The 19,937-nt window shown below is 60.7% G+C and overlaps 1 protein-coding gene across 1 annotated transcript in view; it reads left to right on the forward strand.

Annotated features, from left to right (window-relative positions):
- Positions 1-19,937, forward strand: part of WDR1 (WD repeat domain 1) — a 31,456-nt gene extending 11,519 nt beyond the window's left edge. The window contains exons 4-15 of the mRNA XM_053672376.1: positions 377-524; positions 1,647-1,827; positions 8,194-8,271; positions 8,608-8,688; positions 8,950-9,183; positions 9,973-10,065; positions 11,789-11,940; positions 13,158-13,245; positions 15,216-15,326; positions 16,325-16,498; positions 17,947-18,091; positions 19,603-19,937. Of these exons, the coding sequence (XP_053528351.1) occupies positions 377-524; positions 1,647-1,827; positions 8,194-8,271; positions 8,608-8,688; positions 8,950-9,183; positions 9,973-10,065; positions 11,789-11,940; positions 13,158-13,245; positions 15,216-15,326; positions 16,325-16,498; positions 17,947-18,091; positions 19,603-19,709 (1,592 nt within the window). The 3' untranslated portion in view covers positions 19,710-19,937. The remainder of the gene's footprint in view (positions 1-376; positions 525-1,646; positions 1,828-8,193; positions 8,272-8,607; positions 8,689-8,949; positions 9,184-9,972; positions 10,066-11,788; positions 11,941-13,157; positions 13,246-15,215; positions 15,327-16,324; positions 16,499-17,946; positions 18,092-19,602) is intronic.

A 19,937-nucleotide genomic window follows, 5' to 3' on the forward strand; every position in this document is an offset into this window, starting at 1 on the left:
GAACGCAGGGACTGCGCGGGAAAGGCGGGTGTCCCCGGTGGACTCACATTGTGTGGGTGAAGAACTGCAGTCCCCCAGTGTTGCGGAAGTTGCCCGAGGCCCACGGGCCATTTCGATCCCCTACAAAGGAAGAGATAAAACGAGGCTGCATCCCAAGACCTTGGGTTTGCCACCTGCGTCCCTGGGTTTGCTGTTGCCTGCGTGACCTTGTGATTCAGTGGTCACCGGCCAGGGGCACAGACTCAGCAGCGTCCTCTGGTCCGTGAGTGGCCAAGTACTGTTATCCTACAAACACGTCCCTCTACCCAGACGGCCTTGGGCCCACGTGGCCTGGACCCGTGGTGACGTGGCTCCCGCCGCCCCATTGTGTCTGCAGATGTGTCTGGGAAGCTGAGGATCTGGGACACCACGCAGAAGGAGCACCTCTTGAAGTACGAGTATCAGCCTTTCGCCGGGAAGATCAAGGACATTGCTTGGACGGAAGACAGTAAGAGGATCGCAGTGGTCGGGGAAGGAAGGGAGAAGTGAGTCTCTGGCCTCGGCCCCTCCCTGCCCATGTCCCTGCTTTGCTGCTTCCTCTGTGCCCCTGGGGGGAGGGGTGCAGTGGCCTAAGCGTGCCAGTGGGGACTAGTATGTGCCAAGTTCCCATAGGTGCCAGGCCCTCGGGCCTTCCTCACAGAGGTGTGACCAGCACAAGCCGCTGGCTCCTTCAGTGTGGGCCTTGGTGACATGTCACAATGGGTGAGCCCTCCGAGTTTGTCTCGGGGCTCAGGCACCTCCTCTCTGTGTTTGAAGTCCTGGAACTCCTCTCGTGCCCACACTGCAGGCAGCAGGAAAGGGGGAGAGTGAGAGACATGGCTCTTAGAGAGCAGGATTGGGGTCCCTCCCAGCAGCCACACGGGGCTGCACCTGGCTGCGCGGGAGGTTGGATGTTCTCCCTAGCTGGGCACATCACCCAAGGTCCCCCTACTACGGGAGACGGGGCAGGGGGACCCTGGGTAGGTGGCCCTTGGTGGCTGCTGCAGTCATGGGCCTGGTGCCCAGGGGGGTCGGTCAGGGCTCCCTCTGGGGCACCACAGCTGCCTTCACGGATTCGAACTGGGCAGGCACGGTCTCTACCCCTCACGGGGAGGCTCCTCTTAGCACGTGTCGTGGTGGGCGTCAGGTCTTCCGTAGCCTTTCAAGTCCTCCTTGGTGGTCCTAACAGGTCCTTTTTCACTTGATTGCATGTAGTAACCAAAACCGCACATCCTCACTGAATGCCAGCCGAGAGCAAGGCAGCCGCTCCTTCGCTAGGAGGGGTGGTAGTAAGTGCTGTGTTCCCTGGTCCTGCCCAGTGAGGAGACCCACGGCACCACGGAGCGGGTCCCCCGGCCGGTGCTTTCTAAGGCACCTTCCGTGCAGGAGGCCCGAGGGCACTGGGCCTCGCAGATACATCTGGAAGGACCTCTGGTCTCTCCCAAAAGGCATGTGTTCTCGGTGCTCCCGACAAACACCATGTAGGGCCAGAACCACAGCGCCTTCAGGGCGTGCTCTTCAGAAAGGCGTGTGTCCTGCATGGTCCCAAGATTGGCCGCTCAGCCGCCCGTGTGTCATCCGGCTTCCCGGGGCTGATTTTTCCCCTTTGGCCCCTCTCGTTGGTGAAGGTTTGGAGCCGTCTTCCTGTGGGACAGTGGCTCTTCTGTGGGCGAGATCACGGGACACAACAAAGTCATCAACAGTGTGGACATCAAGCAGAGCAGGCCATACCGGCTGGCGACAGGCAGCGATGATAACTGCGCTGCATTCTTTGAGGGGCCACCATTCAAGTTCAAGTTTACAATTGGCGTAAGTGGACTTCTCTCTAGGGTGGCTTTGGGTGAACTTGGTGATTTGTATGTGAGGTCGATGGAATCTAAACGTGTTCCATGCTGACGGCAGAGAGGTCATGGCACAGACCAGTGGCATGTGGGCGAAAAGTGGGGCTCATGAGGCGATGTCACCCAGGTGGGACGCGCACCAGTCCGTGTCTCTTGGACGGTTTTAGTTCCAGCAAGAGGGCCCCGCAGGGCTCCGCTCCAGGACAAGGTGTGCATTCTGGGTGGGGGTGGGACGTACCTGTGAGCCATGTGGCCAGCACGCAGCCAGGCATGCCGGCTGCGAGAGGGGCAGCCCAGGGCTGGCATCAGCCTGCTCTCCGGTTGTGCCCCCTTCAGGCCCCCTGAGCCACCAGAGTGGCAGAGGAGGTGAGCTTCCAGTGGCACTGGGACTTGTCTCTGCTGCCTTCCCGGCGAAAGAAGATGGGCGCAGGGACACCCTGTAAAGAGACACTCAAGGATTGATGGGGGCTCTAAGGGTCACAGGTTCAGGGGGTAAATGTCTTTGGGATCTCAGCCCCAGCTCCGAGCATGCCCCTGACTGGCACAAGGGCCTCCCCTTTCCCGTCTGCAAGGTGGGTGTGGGGGCACGGGCCTCAGCAGTTTAACCAGGAGCTCGGCTGTGCTCAGCCTCCCACAGGTCCAGCCTCATCGAGGGTTAAATGAGGTCCTGTCCTTCGGGAGGCTCCTTGAGGACTCCTGTTGACTTTGATGGTAACGCGGTGAACCCTGACCCCTGGACCTGCACCCCAGGTGTAGCTGGAAAGGGCGGAGATGCTGCCTCAGTGTCCCCAGAGGGCAGGCCATGGGCAGCGGGCAGAACTTCCAGCCGCATCTCGGTTTTGGTTGCGAGAGCTCTCCCGAGGCTCCCTGGCGGTAGTGGGGTGTTTTGTGTTTGTTTTGTCGGGGGCCGCTGAGCAGGGCCTGGCCGAGTGGCACTGGGCGTGTGCCGTGCTGGGGGTGTGTTCTCCTCCCAGCCCCAGCACTGCTCTGCTGTCCTCTCCTGGGACCACTGCCTAATTGGGGGGGGGGGGGGCTTTGGTGAAGGCTGGCTCATGGTTGGTGTTTCCCCAGTGGGGACGTGCACCGTAGAAGGCAGGGCGACCTCCTGGCTGCCGTGGCTGTCCCAGTGGAGCAGTGCCTGCGCCCTGAGCTCGCCAGGCACTTTGTCTGGTTTCTGGGCCGTGGGGGGTGGGGCTCCTTCCCCTGCCTGCGGGGGTCGGTTCCTCTCTGCACATGGGGGTTACGCCCAGCCCGCAGGCTCAGGGGTGGGTGAGGGGCCCTGATAGTGGAGCCCAGAGTCCGCTCTGGCCTGTGCCCTCACTGCCCTACCAGCCTTCTCCATGTGCTCCCTTGGCCGGAATATTCTTTCTCCTTCTGTTCTCCTTTCTAGCCGGAGAGCACAGCCCTCCCAGGCCCCGGCCTGGGGGGCATGCGTAGAAAGGTGCGCCCAGCTGGCACCTGTCTCCAGGGTGGGTTGGCAGCTTACCTGCAGTCTTCCCGTGGAGCCCATTGCGCCAGGGTCCCATGCAGGGACCTCGGAGAGATCAGAAGGGACTGTGAGCAAGAGCAGGGTACACTGGGTGTCGGCTCAGCACTGCAGCCCATGGCTCTGCGACCTTCAGGCTGGTCGCCCCTTGGCCCTCCCAGGAAGCAGGGTGACGATGGCCTGCCTCCCCTGTCCCCACACAGCTGAGGGCAGGGCAAGAGAGATGCTGGTGAATGGCCGAGTGTCCCTGTAGAGTTCTTGGGGCTTCCATTGGCACAGATTCTGACAGGCTCAGCCGACCTAGTGTGGGAAGGACAAGGGGCCCTCGAGTCCCCCACACCCTTCCGGAATGCCCAGTGAAGGTGTGGACAACCTCAGGGCTGGACCTGCGACTCTGAGTACAGCTGTGACGTGGACTGGCAGGGGGCTGCCTGTCCACCCAGCTTCCAGCTCCTGCCACCTCCCTCTTGACTGTAGAATAAGCGGCGGGTATGTGAGGCACACAGGTGTCAAGTTCAAGTTACCACCTTGAAAAGGAGCGAGCTGTGTTCTGAGCTCAGTCCATGTTGAAACAAAAGTGTGTGTACCCAGGGGGAGTGAAAGCAGTTTTCTAGACAAGTCAGAGTGACCAGACTCAACACCACCACCACCACCACCACCACACCACCCCCCCCCCCGCAGCTGGAGTGTGGGGTCTTGATGCTGCCCCTTCCTGCTCAGGCCGGCTGCTCCGGTTGTGCAGGGCGAGCATGAACACCTGGCTCCTCCAGAGCTGAGCGGGTCATGGCTCCCCTAGCCTGGCTGCTGGCCCCCTCTTGGGCCCTCCGTCCAGCCTTAGCCCACATTTGCCTGAACCCGAAATGGGCTATTAAGAGGCTGCAGGAGCACAGGATGGAGGGACCTTCCGCCTGGAGTAGGCCCTGGCACCACCCACATTTCAGATGCAGTGGCATCTGGGGAGGTGACTTCCCAGGATCACAGGACACAGGTGTGGACGGAGTTCTTCGGCAGTGTGGGCACGATGCCAGAGTCCCTTCGCTGGTGTTCTGTGGTCAGGGGCTCCCTGTGAGGACCGAAGGGTGGGTTGAAAAGGTGGGGCAGGCGGGACCCTGCCTGCACCTGCCTCACTGGGCGTCTCCACTTGTCTGGCCCGGTGTGAGCTTGGGGGACTTTCTACACCTCTCCAGCCACCCCCCTCCGCATCTGTCAAGTGTGCAAGGTGGCTGCCTGGACGACAGGGACACCCCCCTCTCGCACTTTTGAGAGCTGTGTTCACCTCAGGCCCCGGGTATTGCACTAAGTGGGGTGATTGGTTGAGTGGAGCAATTGCTCAGGCCAGCATTGGGGCCTCATGTGCCCTGGGCCTGCTTGTCCTGGCTGAGGCTGTGGGACCTGGGACTGGGAACTTCCTGCCGATCTGCCTAAGTGTCTGAGAGCAGGGGGAGTGCACCTGCAGTGGAGGGACACCTGGTCTCCTCGGGGCCGGGTGCACGGTTGGACAGCTAGCTGCTCCGGGATAGGCTTTCACCTGCCACCTGGGTGTAGTCTTCTGTGTCACAGCCGCTCCAGGTTGGTGTCACTTCCTGTTACCCAGCCGCAGGTGAGTGAAGCTAGAAACCTCAGTCTGGACTGTCGGTGGAAGTCTTGCTCTCCTTGTCACGTTTGAGCTCTGACACGTAGGGTTTCCTGGTGGTGGTTTTTCCTTCCCCTTTCCCTGCTCACGACTGGGCAGAAGCAGCAGTGTTGGCTCTTCACCCTCATCGCGCGCATGCCAGGTGCCAGCCGCGGCCTCCGCCCCGGTGCCGGCCCTGCCTGCTGCTCCGAGGCCGGGCGTGCATTAGTGCGGTCGCACGTGCATTAGTGCGGTCGTGCTGGGGCTCAGCAGGGCAGGTCTCCTCCACCTCCGGCCTTCTGAGCAGAGCTTGGCTGATGGCAAGGTGAGGGACTGTGGACAGTGGATGGCCCAAGGAGGATTAGAACAAGTCTTCTGTCCCTTTGGTGACAGGAGGGGCAGGCAGATGGCAGAAGAGCTGGTCTCCGTTGTGTTTGTCAGTCCTGCTGAGGCAGGTGATGGGTGTGGTTCTGCCCCTCGAGGCCCTGGACAGGGAGCTGCAGGGTGAGGAGGGAGGCAGTCGGGGTGGGGGTGCTGAAGGTCGGCACAGCAGCACTCCCAGGCCGGGGCAGAGCCCATCCAGAGCCCCAGCCGTGGGGCGCGCGCCCCGCTCTGGGAGGGCGGGAGGTGGAGGGCACGGGGGTCTGCAGCTGTTTCTTTCCAGGAGCTCACGACAGGGAGACGAGGCAGGTGGACACCAGGCGTTTCAGTGCGAGGGTTGGAAGTGGAGGGACAGCACAGGCCGGTGGGACCAGGGAGGGCACCCAGAGGGACACCTGAGCGGCCTGCAGTCTGGTGGCTCTCTGTCCCTATCAGTGATACAGACTTGGATGCATTAATTGTACCTAAGTGCTTTACGCCTCCGTTTTCTAAGCGGCAAGAGGGAGGAGCTGGTGGAGGGGAGCCAGTGGTGGGGGGAGCAGATGATGACGGGGAGGGTCCCTGGGAGCTTCAGTGAGTTTTGGCTGGAACTAAAGGTCAACAGGAGGGGACCCGCCACCCAGGACCCAGGCCCACAGGATCATCCTGAGCCACAGTGATGGGGGAGGGACAGGCCCTCGAGCCCCAGCCTAGTAGGTGGCGGCCAGGTTGGGCAGCCGCAGAAGCCTGAGTCTCAGTCTCCTGCAGTGTTGCCCCAGACAGGGCCTTCTTTGTACCCTGCCCTCACCGTGGAAAAAGCTATTTTTAGCTCTCCCTTTTTCAGTTAATGGGCTGTTCAGGGCGCTTTCCCTTTAAATGGGCTATTTCAGGAGCAGACACCAGTCTTCTCATTTGGGCACTTGGCTCCAATTGCAGGAAAAGCTGACAGGAGTTTCTAAAGCCACTCAGCTCCTGGTAGTTGGTCGGGGCATTTGTCCAGCCCCCACTAAACCTCGTCTAGAAGGGTCCCCTCCAGGAGCTCGGAGGGGCGTGGGGGCAGGGAGATGGGACAACAAGCACATCAGCGCACGGGGGCAGCTGATGCTGGGACTGAGGAGACAGGGACAGGCTTTTCTGTGGGGAGGCGGTGGCATCATAATGGAATCACTGGGTGCTGGGTGGCGTCAGGAGGGGCAGGCGCAGCCCTGGCTGTCCGGTGCTGCCTTCCAGAAGGGCGTCCTGACTCCAGTGGGCCAGGCCGTGGGGGGGTGTTCTGTTCCCTCCAGTCCCACCAGAGATGGGAAGCCCAGGCTTGCCTGTCCCCAAGTTCTGGACCCCACATCTTCTGGCCCAAAACAGTTCAGCCTCAGGGCCTGGGGCCATGACCTGGACCGTGAGTGTGCAGGGGGTGGGGGCTCCTGTGTCCTGCCGACTCTCCCAGCGGACTCCTCAGGGACATGATTCCTTTGATACCTGGCTTGGTGGTGCCCCGCCGGGAACCTCACCCAGATCTCTCTCCTGGTCTGGGTTCCCTCCTCAGTGTGACCAGCACCGCTGACCCGAAGGCTGTCCCGTGAGCATTAGACAGCATTGGTCACCCCTGTGTTCCTTTCCCGGGGCCGCCACAGCAAAGCGCTGCCGCCTGGGCAGCTGCAACGGTGGCAGGAGTCTCGTTCCCCGGAGCCAGGAGTCCAGGGTCACAGTGTGGGCGAGGCCCCCCCAGGTGTGCAGGGCCAGGCCCCCCGCCGGCTTGTGGGAGCGCAGCCCCAGTCCTGCCTCCAACCTCACACATCTCCTTCCCTCTGTGTGTGTCTGTCTGAGTCTCCCTCTTCCAAAAAGGACTCCAGTCAGTGCAGGGTGGCCCCCCCTGGTGACTTCATCTTAACTTAATGTCATCCGCCTAGACCTTATTTCCAGATAAACAGTAATATAAAGTCTGTGCCCCACCTTGGGGAGGAGGAGCAGGTGGTGGTGAACACTGCGTCTGGTGGTTTATCCTGGTGTCTGCCCTGGGCAGGCAGTTAACACCCCTTTGGGGTGGGCGTGCGGCTGCAGCTGGGGTGGAAGGGCGGCGGGGCCCTGGGAGAAGGGGCCAGGCCTGTGTCCGGGCTTTGCGGTTGGGTTTTTGGAGGGTCATTGTTACACAAACGCTTCTTGGTGGAGTAAAGGAGTTTGTACTTTGTCCACATAAGGGAATCACCCCTAGAGGTCATTTTTTTCCTTAAAGATTTTAACTTTTTTAACTTATTTATCTTTAGAAGGGAAGGGAAGGAGAGAAGGAGAGAAACATCAATGTATGGGTTGCCTCTTGTGCGTCCCCTGCTGAGAACTGGCCTGCAACCCAGGCACGTGCCCTGACTGGGAATTGAACAGCGATCCTCTGGTTTGCAGGCCTGCGCTCAATCCACTGAGCTACACCAGCCAGGGCTGGAGGTCATTTCTTCTCCTCACTTAGGTCCTTATTCTTCATGGGGGTCATAAGCATTGTTTAATTTTTTTAAATACCAGTTGATTGCCAACTAAGTACCTGCCTTGTTCCAGGCTTGGGCCAGGCCTGGGGACTGGGGACGAGGCCCTGCCTGTGTGGCCGGCAGGAAGCGGAAGAGGTGGTGCTTGAGCTGACTCTGGGGAGCGGAGGGGAAAGCAGGGAGCGGCTGGGAGGGGAAGGAGTCTCGGCCTGAGGACAGAGGGCCTTCCAAGCAGAGTGATGGGCCTGGGCCCAGGCAGGCGCTCACTGGGACTCGTAAAAGCCTGCGTCGTCCTGTGGGCTGCAGACTCACACTGGCGGCGGCGGCTGTGTGATAAAAGCTGCTTATCACATGGAGACCCTTCCTGAACCTCCATCGTTGGGTGGATAACTGTCCCTTTTCCCGCAGGACCACAGCCGCTTTGTCAACTGTGTGCGATTCTCTCCCGACGGGAACAGATTTGCTACGGCCAGCGCTGATGGCCAGGTGAGGGCCGGGGGGCTGTGCAGGGGGGTGCGCATCCGACTTCCTCCGGGACTGTTTGGAAGAGGCCAGCTCACTAAAGCCAGTCTTGGGGGTCTCCCTCCTTCTCACTGCCTGGAACGCAGCTTCGTCACCAAGCCATCCCCAAAGCCCAGGGACACAGCTGTCTCCTTGTAAATGGAGCAGAACTCAAAGTCTATGAGCACTTTCTAGATTAATTTTGTTTTTGAGCCTCAGTCGGGAGCTCTGACAGCGTTGATGAGAAACAGCACATTTAGCGTGCTCGCTGCTTAGAGACTCGTGCGCAGGGAACCCACACGCCTCTCCCTCTGTTGAAAGATATACATCTACGACGGGAAGACGGGGGAGCAGGTGTGCGCACTGGGAGGCGGCAAGGCTCACGACGGAGGCATTTACGCTGTGAGTATGTGGCTTCGCCTGGGCTCGTGGTCCAGCCGTGCCCACGTTTGTGTTCATCTGAACAGATTGGCCGTTGGAAGCTTCGGAGTCCGGGTGGGGGGCACAGAGCTTCAGGGTCACATCTGGCGGGTGACGTGGCATGGACACTCATCCCAGCCCTGCCCTGGCATGCCCCACTACCTCTGGCTTCACTTCTTCCCTCTCAGAAGTGGGGCCACTCCCCACTGAATTCTCTGACACTCTGCTGTCTTGTTTGAGTAGATTAGCTGGAGTCCTGATAGCACCCATTTGCTCTCTGCTTCTGGAGACAAAACCTCGAAAATTTGGGACGTCAACGTGAACTCCGTCGTCACCACGTTTACTATGGGCTCCAATGTCCTGGACCAGCAGCTGGGCTGCTTGTGGCAGAAGGACCACCTCCTCAGCATCTCCCTGTCTGGGTACATCAACTACCTGGACAAAAACAACCCCAGCAAACCCTTGCGGGTCATCAAGGTAGGGCGGTGCCGGAGTGACCCTGCTTGTGTGGGGCAGCAGGAAGAAAGGTGGGCTCTCGGCCCGGGAAAGGGAGAGACAGGAAGGCCGATGGGAGGCAGGGCCTGGGGCTTTGGTAGAGTAGCAGGGCGTGGGCTGCTTTTGGGGATGTGACTTCAGCCAAGTGGGAGGCCAGGGGCCCTTTCCTTCCTCCTGTCCTGGGGGTTCAGCCTCTCACCCAGAGCCCCAAGACGGGTTAGTGGAGCATCGCCACAAGTGTGGGGAGCCATGAGAACTTCAAGGAGAAGGGCCAGGTGGCCTTAGAGGTGCACATCGTGCAGGGTGTGAACATGGGGGTGCATGTGGGGAGCCCCTTGGGTTCCGGTGTGGTTAGAACAGCAGGCGTGAGGGCCGTGGGAGGAATGGGATTTCGAGGTGATGGGGCCTGAGGGGAGGAGGCCTCAAGTGCCTGGCCAGGAGTTTGGGCACCATGGAGCGATTAGAGGCGTGGGAGGACCCCATCCCCGGCCCTGTCACCCAGAAGCCGTCTGATGACCAGGGGCCGCCCTCCTGCCTTCTCCCACTGTCCGCCCTAGTGATTTTGTTCTGTCCGGAAACTCACTGCCAGACCAGGAGCACCTCAGGCCGACCCTGGTGCCCCCCTCAGCAGACCCTGCCTCTGCCAGAGTAGTGGGGGCACCATCTGAAGTGGGAACTCGGGGTTGGGCAGTCGGTAGAGAGCAGCTGGCAGGCCACAGAGGCAGGCTGGCGTGTCCTCAGCTCACCCTGGCCTGTCTGCCTCCCCCACAGGGTCACAGCAAGTCAATCCAGTGCCTGACAGTGCATAGAAACGGCGGCAAGTCCTACATCTACTCTGGGAGCCACGACGGACACATTAATATCCTTTCACTCACAGGGCTGGCGCCCGGGCCCCTGGTGGGAGCAGTGGGAGCGTCTCGCTGCACAGTGCCAGAGGCAGGGCCAGCCAGCTGGCAGCAGCCCCTCTGAGCAGCCATGGCCTTGACCTGACAGGTCATTTCCCACTTTGTAGCTTCCAGTGGTGCTCTCCTGGATGCGACTTTTGTGCTGGCCTTGTCTCTGCCAAGCAGTAGTCACCGCCTCTGAGGTTGGAAGGGATGTGGGATCCCCACGCAGAGCCTCTCGTTTTGTGAACGGGAAGATGAGCCGAGGTTGCGGAAGTGCCCTGTCCTAGCGCCTGTTGGCGGCAGGATCGGAACCAGAGCCAGCTCTCCCTCTTGCTGGTCAGGGCTTTGCGGTCTCTCTGAGATGGTCCTGGAGGCCTGTGTGCACCACCAGACCTCACCCCCACATCTGTGGCCGGTCACCCCATATCCCAGGACCGTCCTGAACCCCACAGGACCCCGTGGGGCTCTAGCCACAGGTGCCCGCCCCAGCCTGGTTCCCCGCAGGGGCATCGCTGGGCTGCCCCTGCCGCCGCACCCTCTGCAGGGGGCTGTCGGAGAACCCTGCTCCTCACGCCTCCGCAGACCTCTGTGTTCTGTTTTTCTTTAAAGGGTTTTATTCATTTAATCTTAGAGTGGGTACAGGGGTGGAGAAAGGGGGAGAGAACATTATTTGAGAGATACATCCATCTGTTGCCTCTCTTACACCCCCAACTAGGGACCTGGCCCACAGTGCAGGCATGTGCCCTGACCAGGAATCAAACTGGAAACCTTGTGGTTCACAGGCCCACAATCAATCCACTGAGCCCCACCAGCCAGGGGTGACCTCTGTTTGCATGAAATCCACGGAGTCTGCCCACGGTCCCAAGAGAGGAGGGCAGATAAGCCACTCTCAGTTCTATTAAATGGAAGGAGACACAGGGTAAGGGGTGACTGTCCTTATTGGGGGAGAGAAGGTGTTAGAGTCTGCCTCTCCCCAGGAAGTATGCAAGCCTGCACAGCCACACGGCCTCCGGCCCACAGCCCCCGCTCCTGGTGCCCCCGACAACAACTTCTCTCAATTCATCCCCACCCCCAGTGCTGATGCCCCAGGACGTCAACCTCAGATACTGAAATAGTTTAAAACACACCTCCCACCGGGCACCTGGAGCTCACAGTTCACAACCCAGCCCCACCGAGAGAGGTCAGCCCAGGCTTCACCTGGAGGCCTCAGGCGCCCATCCTCGGAGCAGCGGGGCCCGGCCAGCCTCCTGCCTTGGGTCCCAGGCTCAGCAGCAGCCTCTGGGAACAGCAGGATGCAGCCTCGGCTCAGGCACACGGCAGTGTCCTTCTGGAGCCCCCGAGAGGCTGGTCCTCACTGCCAGGCCCGCCGTGGTCGGGTTGTGGCCCATGCACTGCCAACCACAGAGGCCAGCATAGTTCTGTGATCTGCTCAGCTGGCCTGTGCGCCACTGTCACCGGGCATGTTGGGTTGTAAGTGTCCCTGTGGATTTGCGGTCGAGCTGGCCAGCTTGCTGGTTTACCAGGACATCGCTCTCTGAAATTCAGACTTGGGTGTGCACCAGGAGCTCACCCCAGGCCCAGTGAGCTCTGTCCTGTCCCTCACGTGCCACCCCAGACGAGCGCTTGGCCCTCGCCCTTCAAGGCGGGGGGCACCCCTCCATTCTGGAGTTGGGCTTTTCCATAACTGGGCCCCACATTACTGGGACTCCGAGACCGGGGAGAACGACTCCTTCACGGGGAAGGGCCACACGAACCAGGTGTCCAGGATGACTGTGGACGAGTCCGGGCAGCTGGTCAGCTGCAGCATGGACGACACTGTGCGCTACACCAACCTCGCGCTGCGGGACTACAGGTGAGCCCCTGTCATGGGTACCACTCTCCGCAGTGTCTTCTCTGCTCGCCGCCTCTTGTCCTGAGCACTCATCCTCCTTGCCAGGCCTGCGGCCAGGAGCCGAGGTGAAGTCCGGGTGAGCGGCAGGCGCATGGCCAGGTGTAGGCTGCCGGAGGGGCCGCGTGGCACAGATGTCACCCCTGCCCCCCTTGGCTCTGTCCCGTCAGGTGAGGTGCCTGTGAGCGACGCCTGGCGTGTGGCAGGTGCCCCACGAGGGCAGGCGGGCGCCCAGGAGATGGGAGTGAAAGGCAGTCACACTGGGTCTGCTCCTCGCTGTTGGTTGACAGTCCCTGGAGCTGCCGTGGCTACTGTGACAGTCACACTGTGGTTTTCAGTGCAGGGCAAGGAGGTGGGAGAGGGCTGGGTCCCTGCTCCTGGGCCGAGTCCACCCCCAGCGCCCACACCCAACTGGCCCTTCCCTGGCCGCTCTCTTCAATTGTGCAGATGGCGGCTCTGGGAGGGTGACTTGGTGGCCCTCACGCTGCACAACACCCGACCATAGAGAACACGCGTGCCTGCGTCTGCTCAGTTGGGCCTCGGGGTGGGTGCAGACGCCACCCTGCAACCCCGCTGTGTGGGCCCACCTTTCTGCTGCCCCGCGGTGGCTGCGGCTCTGTCTTCCCTCGGGTGCCCTGAGCCTCAGCCAATGAGAGGACCCAGGGCAGAGCCGTGGCCCACCCACCTTGTCACAGGCTGGTCACGGAGCCTTCGGGACCTGCACATGGAACTTCCCTCAGTTTGACATTTTCCGAAACGTTTGGAGATTTTCCTAGGGTGTATCAGTATCAGTATCAGCTAAAAGATAACACAGTTTTCACCCTTTAAAAGTATTGGATTATTTTTCTAAGTGGTCTCCTGAGAAGACTGGTTTTGACCTGGGGCAGGGGCAGCAGAGTTCAGCTCTGTCTGCACCCAGGAGATGCCCGGGAATGGGGGGCAGAGGAGGAGACCCAGCAGTGGTGGGTGTGGCCGGGCAGTGACTCCCTGGGTTCCTGTCACCTCCCCGTTCCCAGGCCCAGCTCCCGCTCAGTGACTTTCTCCCAGTCCAAGCCCCTTCCCTGTGGGTTGCAGCAGAATCTCCTCTGAACAGCCGGGGCAGCTGTGGCCTTGCGGTCAGTGTGTTCTGCCCACCCGAGCCCACAGAGGCGGGAATGACTCACTCTCCGTCTCTCTCACAGCGGACAGGGGGTCGTGAAGCTGGACGTGCAGCCGAAGTGCGTGGCTGTCGGCCCTGGAGGATACGCGGTGGTTGTGTGCATCGGGCAGGTACGGGGCGGGTGGGTGCGTGGCGTCCGGGCTCTGAGTCCCCTGCCATCCCCCGCATGCAGCTCAAGCAAACCTCTTTACTGCGCGCCACAGGCCTTCCCTGGGACGGCCTTCACACACACTCCCTATCGGTCTTCATCAGTCCTGTTCACTCCAGGCAACATCGCCTCATTCTAGACGGGGAATGGAGAGAGGACAAGCTGCTGGCCCAGGGCAGCGCTGGGTTTGAACCCAGGCAGCTGGGCAGATCCTGCACCCCAAGTCAGGCCACCCAGGTGTTTGTCCTGCGGGGCCTGCCAGTGGCCCGGCAGGGGGTCGTGCCCACCTCCCGTCGTTCCTGCCCCAGCCCTCTAGTGGCGGGGCTGTGTCACTTCAGGCCTTCTCGCCTCCCGAGCTTCCGTTTCCTCATCTCAACAGCCTGCAGCGAGCTCCTTGTATCTGAGCTGCTTTCTTAGAGGAGGAGGTTAAAGCTTAGTGATGTGAGGACTTCCGCAGGCTGCCCGCAGGCAGGGCGCCGGACCAGACTGGGTTTCGTGTTCAGCCCCACCACCTGGTCTCACTCAGTGTGGCTCGGGCCCCTGCATGGCTTCCCTTTCCGAATTTCTGCAGTGAAGTGCCCTTGACAGACCCCAGCCTGACCCACTTTATCCAGCATCCTGCTGTCGCAGGAGCCATCTGTCAGCCTGGGGTCCCAGCCTGTGCATCGGAGGCAGGTATGACGGACCCCACAGGCAGGAGAAATGAACCCCACTAAAGAAAGCTGCCATTCAGCACCCACAGCCCCTCCTCCCCCATCCTGCGAACTTAATTGCTTCGGGCAAATGGATTCTGCGTCCTAGATAACACAGACTTCCTGCCAGGCAAGCCTTGCACGCAGCCTGGATGGTCAGTGGAGGCCCAGAGGAGTCAGTGGCTTGCAGCACCTGAGTGGCGTAGGGGCAGGGACTGGAAGGGGACATTCTGGGACAGGCGGACGGGTACTCCGAGCAGGGGGCACTTCCTAGCCTCTGTCTGAACACTTGTCCTTTGCAGGTGAGGTCTGAGCTGTAGGTCTTTGGATACGTGGTAGGTGCTCTCTCTGCCCTGTTTCCTCCTCTGTACGACGGGGAGGTGATCCTGCCGACTCCGGGGGCGCCATTCTGGCCATACTCCCGCGGCACGGTGCGGGGCTCGAGTTGAGTGGACACAGACGCCGGTTTCGCTTGCTTGTATTAGGAGCTTCATCCTGGGCCTGGATTCATCCTCACAGGGCCTGGGTTCCACTGGGCTCTTGTCCCCTGGGAGGCTGAGACTTGCACGAGCTGTCTCTAGAGGCCGTGGTGGCTGAGGTGGGATCCAGCCCGTTGATAGGGCCCAGACTCCCGGACCCTTGGGCCTGCCTTGAGGACTCAGCCTGTCCCCACCAGGGCTGGGGGGCATGCAGGAGAGGTGCCTGCGTGGGAGCGCAGAGAGCCTGTGGGCCGGGGGCTCCCGTTCCCCGCGAGATGGGTGGGCACTGTCACCCCGGATGTGGAGGCGCGCACCGACCACATCGGTGTTTCACAGGTGGCAGGTCGGGGTCACAAAGGGTGTGTCCTCGGGTCCGAGAGACCAGGACCGAGAATGCTCACGCCTCATGCTGGTCCCCAGGCTGGTTCGGAGCCCCGTCACTCCCAAGTGCCTCTGTCCTCATGCACCTCGGGGAGCTGGTCCAGCAGAGGGCACTTGGGGTGCAGCCGGGGACGTGAGTTCAGATGTCAGTCAGCTTCTCGAGGAGTCGGTGCTAGCAGTGGTGATAGGGGCAGTGAGGGGGTGACAGGGTGACAGTGGCAGCCCGAGTTCACTGTGGTCTCGGTACTAAGATCTGTCACCATTGCGTTCACTGATGAGGGAGGACGTCATTCAGGGCACAGGGCTGGGCCTGGCCCCCGCCCAGCCTGGGCTGCGCATCCCCGGGCCCCCAGGTCTGACCGGCTGCTGCGTTTTCCCAGATCGTCCTGCTGAAGAATCAGAAGAAGTGCTCCAGCATCGACAACCTCAGCTACGAGCCCGAGGTGGTGGCGGTGCACCCCGGCGGGGACATGGTGGCTGTCGGGGGCGCGGTAAGACTCCCCCCACCCTGCCCTCTGCCTTGGGTGTTTGGCTGTGGGGCTGTCTTGGGTAAACAGGAGAGAGGTGGGCCTCGGCCCCTGGAAGCCAGCTTGGGGTACCTCCTGCTGCCCAAGCGGCAGCCTCTGTGGTGACCCCCAGTCCTTGGGGGTGGCCCAGCCCCTGGCGATGCTCGTTCTGGTCCTGTGCACACGGCACAGGACACCAAGGATGGGGCATTTGGGACCTCGCCAGGAGCCCCTGAGCTGTCTCTGGCACACGGGCAGCTCGGCTGTCTTAAGGTTGCGGCTGGTCCCTGGTGTGCTCCTGGGCAGCCTTGGGCGGCTGGCTGCAGGGACACCACCTACCCTGTCACTGCTCTTCCCTTCTCGCTCCATCCTGTGTGGTAGACTGCTTGGTGCCAGGCCCCGGGGCCGTGAAATCGAGGGCTCCCTGCCTGGAAGGGGGCGTGCTCAAGGTGCACCCACCCTGGTCAGGCTCCCTCACCACAGATGGAACCATCAACATTGGTCCCTCTGGAGGCTACAGCCGATGGGAGCTGGGCAGAGGTCGGCCATGGGCATGCCTGACCCAGGTTCCCTGGTGGCTTGGGGACAGCCACTGGGCGGAGTGGCAGCATAAGCCCTTTGAAAGAGCCGGTGTGCCTTCTCTGAGAAGAGGTGGCTGGGCCAGCACAAGGATGGGCGACTGACTTGCAGGACGGAGGGAGGTTCCTCCAGAGGCAGCCAGGTGTCCTGGGGGCAGGGTACAGAGAGCTGGTGAGTGTAGATGTTTCTCAAAGCTTGGCCTGGGAGCCCCTGCACCAGAACTTTCTGGACTGTTTGTAAGATATGCAGAGTCCAGAGCACCCAGACAGACAGAATCAGAATCAGAGGTACCCGGCGTCCCTCACTTGGCTCATCTCCCTAAGCTCTGTGTGTGTGCGCGCGAGTATACATTAAGTGCCAGGGGAGTGGCTCACTGCCCCTGCCCCCATCGCTGTCCCCTGCAGGACGGGAACGTCCGCCTGTACTCCATCCTGGGCACCACGCTGAAGGACGAGGGCAAGCTCCTGGAGGCCAAGGGCCCCGTGACTGATGTGGCGTATTCCCATGATGGCGCCTTCCTCGCCGTGTGCGACGCCAGCAAGGTGGTCACGGTCTTCAGCGTTGCTGATGGCTACTCGGTGAGTGGGCCGTCTGTCCCTGTCTGTCCCCATTCCAGGCTGTGCAGGTGGCCAGTGGAGGCCGTGGCTTTTCCTTCTGTTGTCACTGATCAGGTGGAAGCAGGAGACCACGTGACTTCCTTGCTCTTAGAGCATGAATGACATGGAACACAACCCTTCTGCCCAGGAGCTAGAGGTCTGGTTGGAGAGCTCGGTCATGGTTGCCAGAAATTCGGGGAGCTGCCGACAGTGGCTGAGGAGCTGAGCCAGCAGAGGGGCTCGGCCGGGAGGCCTGCTTCTCTGGGCCCTGTTTCTCTTTGGGCAAAGGGCTGGGCTCGATCTTGGTCCTCTTTGCTGTGTGAAGTCCCGGACGGGAGAGCGTGGGTCGTCCATCACCTTGCGGCTGGGGCACTCTGCGAGGCGGCTCGGGGAGGGAGGGCCCAGGGACCGAGGCACCTGGGGGCTGACTTGCTCCGAGTGGGCGTGGGAAGCAGCCGCACACACGTGAGGGCAGGAGCTGTGCACTTGGCAGGGTTCAGTCCTGAGCCCGCTGAGGGACAGGCGCAGGCAGTGCAAGACAGGGATGGTCTCCAGTCCGTCCCCCCCCACCAGTGGTTGTGACAGGTGTGAACCCTGCAGCAGAGTCGAAGGAACGCACCATCCAGGTGCTCCCGTTGGCGATGCCATATCACCTCATCCAGTAACCTGGATTCTGGTGTGTCCACCGTGAGTTTCAGGCCATCTGTGTTTCCTCTCAACACGTCAGCCTGCGGGCGGTGGACCAGAGCTCAGTAGCTGCCTCTGGCTGTAGAATTCACGTCAGGTGACAAGCGCCGTGAATGCGAGCACACGTTCACTCGAGTTTGCCTGTAGCCCAGACCTCCTGGCTCTGTACGGGTGGGTCACACTTAAGTGGTTCCATTTTCCTGTGATGAGCCTCGTTCTAAGACATACTGAGCCATCTTCAAGCATAGGATGCACCAGGGCTGGAACAGGCAGACTGGAGAGAGACCGCCGTGGCCAAGCTGACCTTTTCTGGGGGTGAAGAATGAGAAACCCCTCAGAGACAGAGCTTCCAGGCTGGGGCGCACTCTGTGTGGCCATGTGCAGAGCCTAGGGCTGGGCCCAGGCCACCCAGTCCCCCTGCGGAGGGAGGACAGGAGGGACCTCCTCGCACTGCCCCATCTCCATGCTTCCGTGGTCAGCATTTCCGTCCGTCCTCTCACTAGACTGAGAGGTCTGAGGGCGGCCAGCGTGGTCAGCACTGTCCAGGGGACTCTGGGGGGTGGGGGCTGGTTCTTGATGCCAGGCCACACCTTTGAGTAGCAGGGGCCTCCTGGGCTTTTAGGGGAAGCTGGGGGTGGGGGGCATTGCCTGGCACACACTGTCAGTCAGCAAGGGGGTTGGCGAGAGGGCGCGTCTCCCTGGGCTGAGTCTGACCCGCCACCCCTGCTGTCACCCACGACCAGGAGACCAACGTGTTTTACGGGCACCACGCCAAGATCGTCTGCCTGGCCTGGTCCCCAGACAACGAGCACTTCGCCTCCGGTGGCATGGACATGATGGTGTACGTCTGGACCCTGAGTGACCCCGAGACCAGGGTCAAGATCCAAGGTGACTCTCTTACACCTGTCTTGGCTTCCAGGCAGCTTGGCCCCAGGGCCGCAGGGACCTTTCTGTCTTTCGGGGAGGCCACCCGGTGAAGGCGTGTGTCTGTCTTCTTCATCACACCCCAGGCTCTGTAGCTCCATGCTGGGCCCTTGCAGGGATTGAGGGGTCCCAGTGCAAGAGCAGGTGGTCTCCGTACACGGGACATGAAGGGGCTACTCTTGACCTCTCTGTCTGTCCATTCTGCCCCTTGTGACAGAATCCCATGCACAAGGTGGCTTACATGGGACAGAAATTAGTTGCTCATAGTCCTAGAGGCTGGAAGGCATCAGGGTCAGAGTGCCAGCGTGGTTAGTGAGTGATGTGGACTCTGGCCAGCGGTGTCCACTGTGTTGTGGGTGCAGCAAAGAATTTCACACGGACTGCAGAAAAAGGGACGGCATAGTCACTCTGAGTGAGAGAGGACCCCCGACCCCTGCCTGGACAGGCTTTTACTGCTTTTCTGGGCACGTTTCATCCAGGATGATCCTCATTTCTTATGCACAGGTTTGCTGTAGGTGATTACCTTTTACAGATAACAGAAAAGGATGTTGCTGATTATTTCAAAGAAAAGAACGTTGCAAATTTGAGGGGGAAATCGGTGAAGCTGGTTGCACTCAGTCCTTGGAGGATTAGCACAGACTTTAGGAAGTTACTTTAAAGACATGGAGTAAACATTTTCTGCAATTCACAGTGAGGGAGTTTTAGCAAAAGCAAACCTCAAAGCAGCCTGGGTACAAAGCAGGCCTGGTTCCCCCCGGGAGAGCCAATCTGTGGGCCTGGGTCCTGTGTGCCGCCTCGCTCCCCCTGGCTTTCCTAATCCAGTCGGACTGCATTCCCCACTGCCACGTGGATCGGTTCCCTGTCAGTGAGGGCCTCCTCCACATTGCAGACTCCTCAGGTATCCGCACGGCGTCAGGGGGTCTATGGGATCTCCTTCACAAGAGCACTGCTCCTGTCCATGACCTGAACTTCTCAGTGTCCCCTTGTGCTAAATTGGGTTTTCAACCAACTTTGGGAGAGCAGTAACATTCATTCCGACCTTGGCCGTCTGGCCTCTCAGCTGTAGCAGCGTCTAGATGCCGCGTGCAAGCCACACGTGGACTCGATGTTTCTCTAGCAGCCACGTTTGAAAAAGAAGTGGTCAGTTTTCTTTAACCCAGCATGTCATTTTCACACCGTGGCAGTAGCTCTTGTCACAGGCTGTGTTGTTCCCCGTGGCTTCTGCCCTGGGTGGGACTGTCCTGTGGAGGACAGGGCCCCGTGTGGCCAGTGCCAGCGCAGAGCACACCTGCCTTCACCTCTCGTGCCCGACTCTGGTCCTTCTGTGAAGAGGAAATGGGGCCGCCTAACAGCAGCTGGGTTTGGCGGCCTGGGGCCGGCCAGTTTCGGCACAGGTCACTCCACTGTCCCTGTCCACGGCGGGGGGGAAGGAGCAGAAAAGCCGGGTTTTCCTAAAAAGTGTCTCTCCTCCGCAGATGCACACCGGCTCCACCACGTCAGCAGCCTGGCCTGGCTGGACGAGCACACGCTGGTCACCACCTCGCACGACGCCTCTGTCAAAGAGTGGACAATCTCCTACTGAGGACCCGCCGTCAGACGGACCGAATCAGGGACTAGTTTTCACCGCAGCAGAACACAGCGTTCCTCTAAATGTTTCTGTAACGCCCCCGCCCCCTGCCCCACTCGAGGGGGGGCCCTAACTCCCGACAGCCCCCGTCTCTGCAGGGTGTTCGTATCTATCCACGTCCTTCTGAAAGCTTTAGACAGTGACAGTTTGCACATGAAAAATAAAGTGAGCACTTAAACAGTG

Source organism: Artibeus jamaicensis, unplaced genomic scaffold (assembly GCF_021234435.1).
Source record: "Artibeus jamaicensis isolate MK-2021 breed Jamaican fruit bat unplaced genomic scaffold, CSHL_Jam_final contig_76, whole genome shotgun sequence".
Classification (NCBI taxonomy): domain Eukaryota; kingdom Metazoa; phylum Chordata; class Mammalia; order Chiroptera; family Phyllostomidae; genus Artibeus; species Artibeus jamaicensis.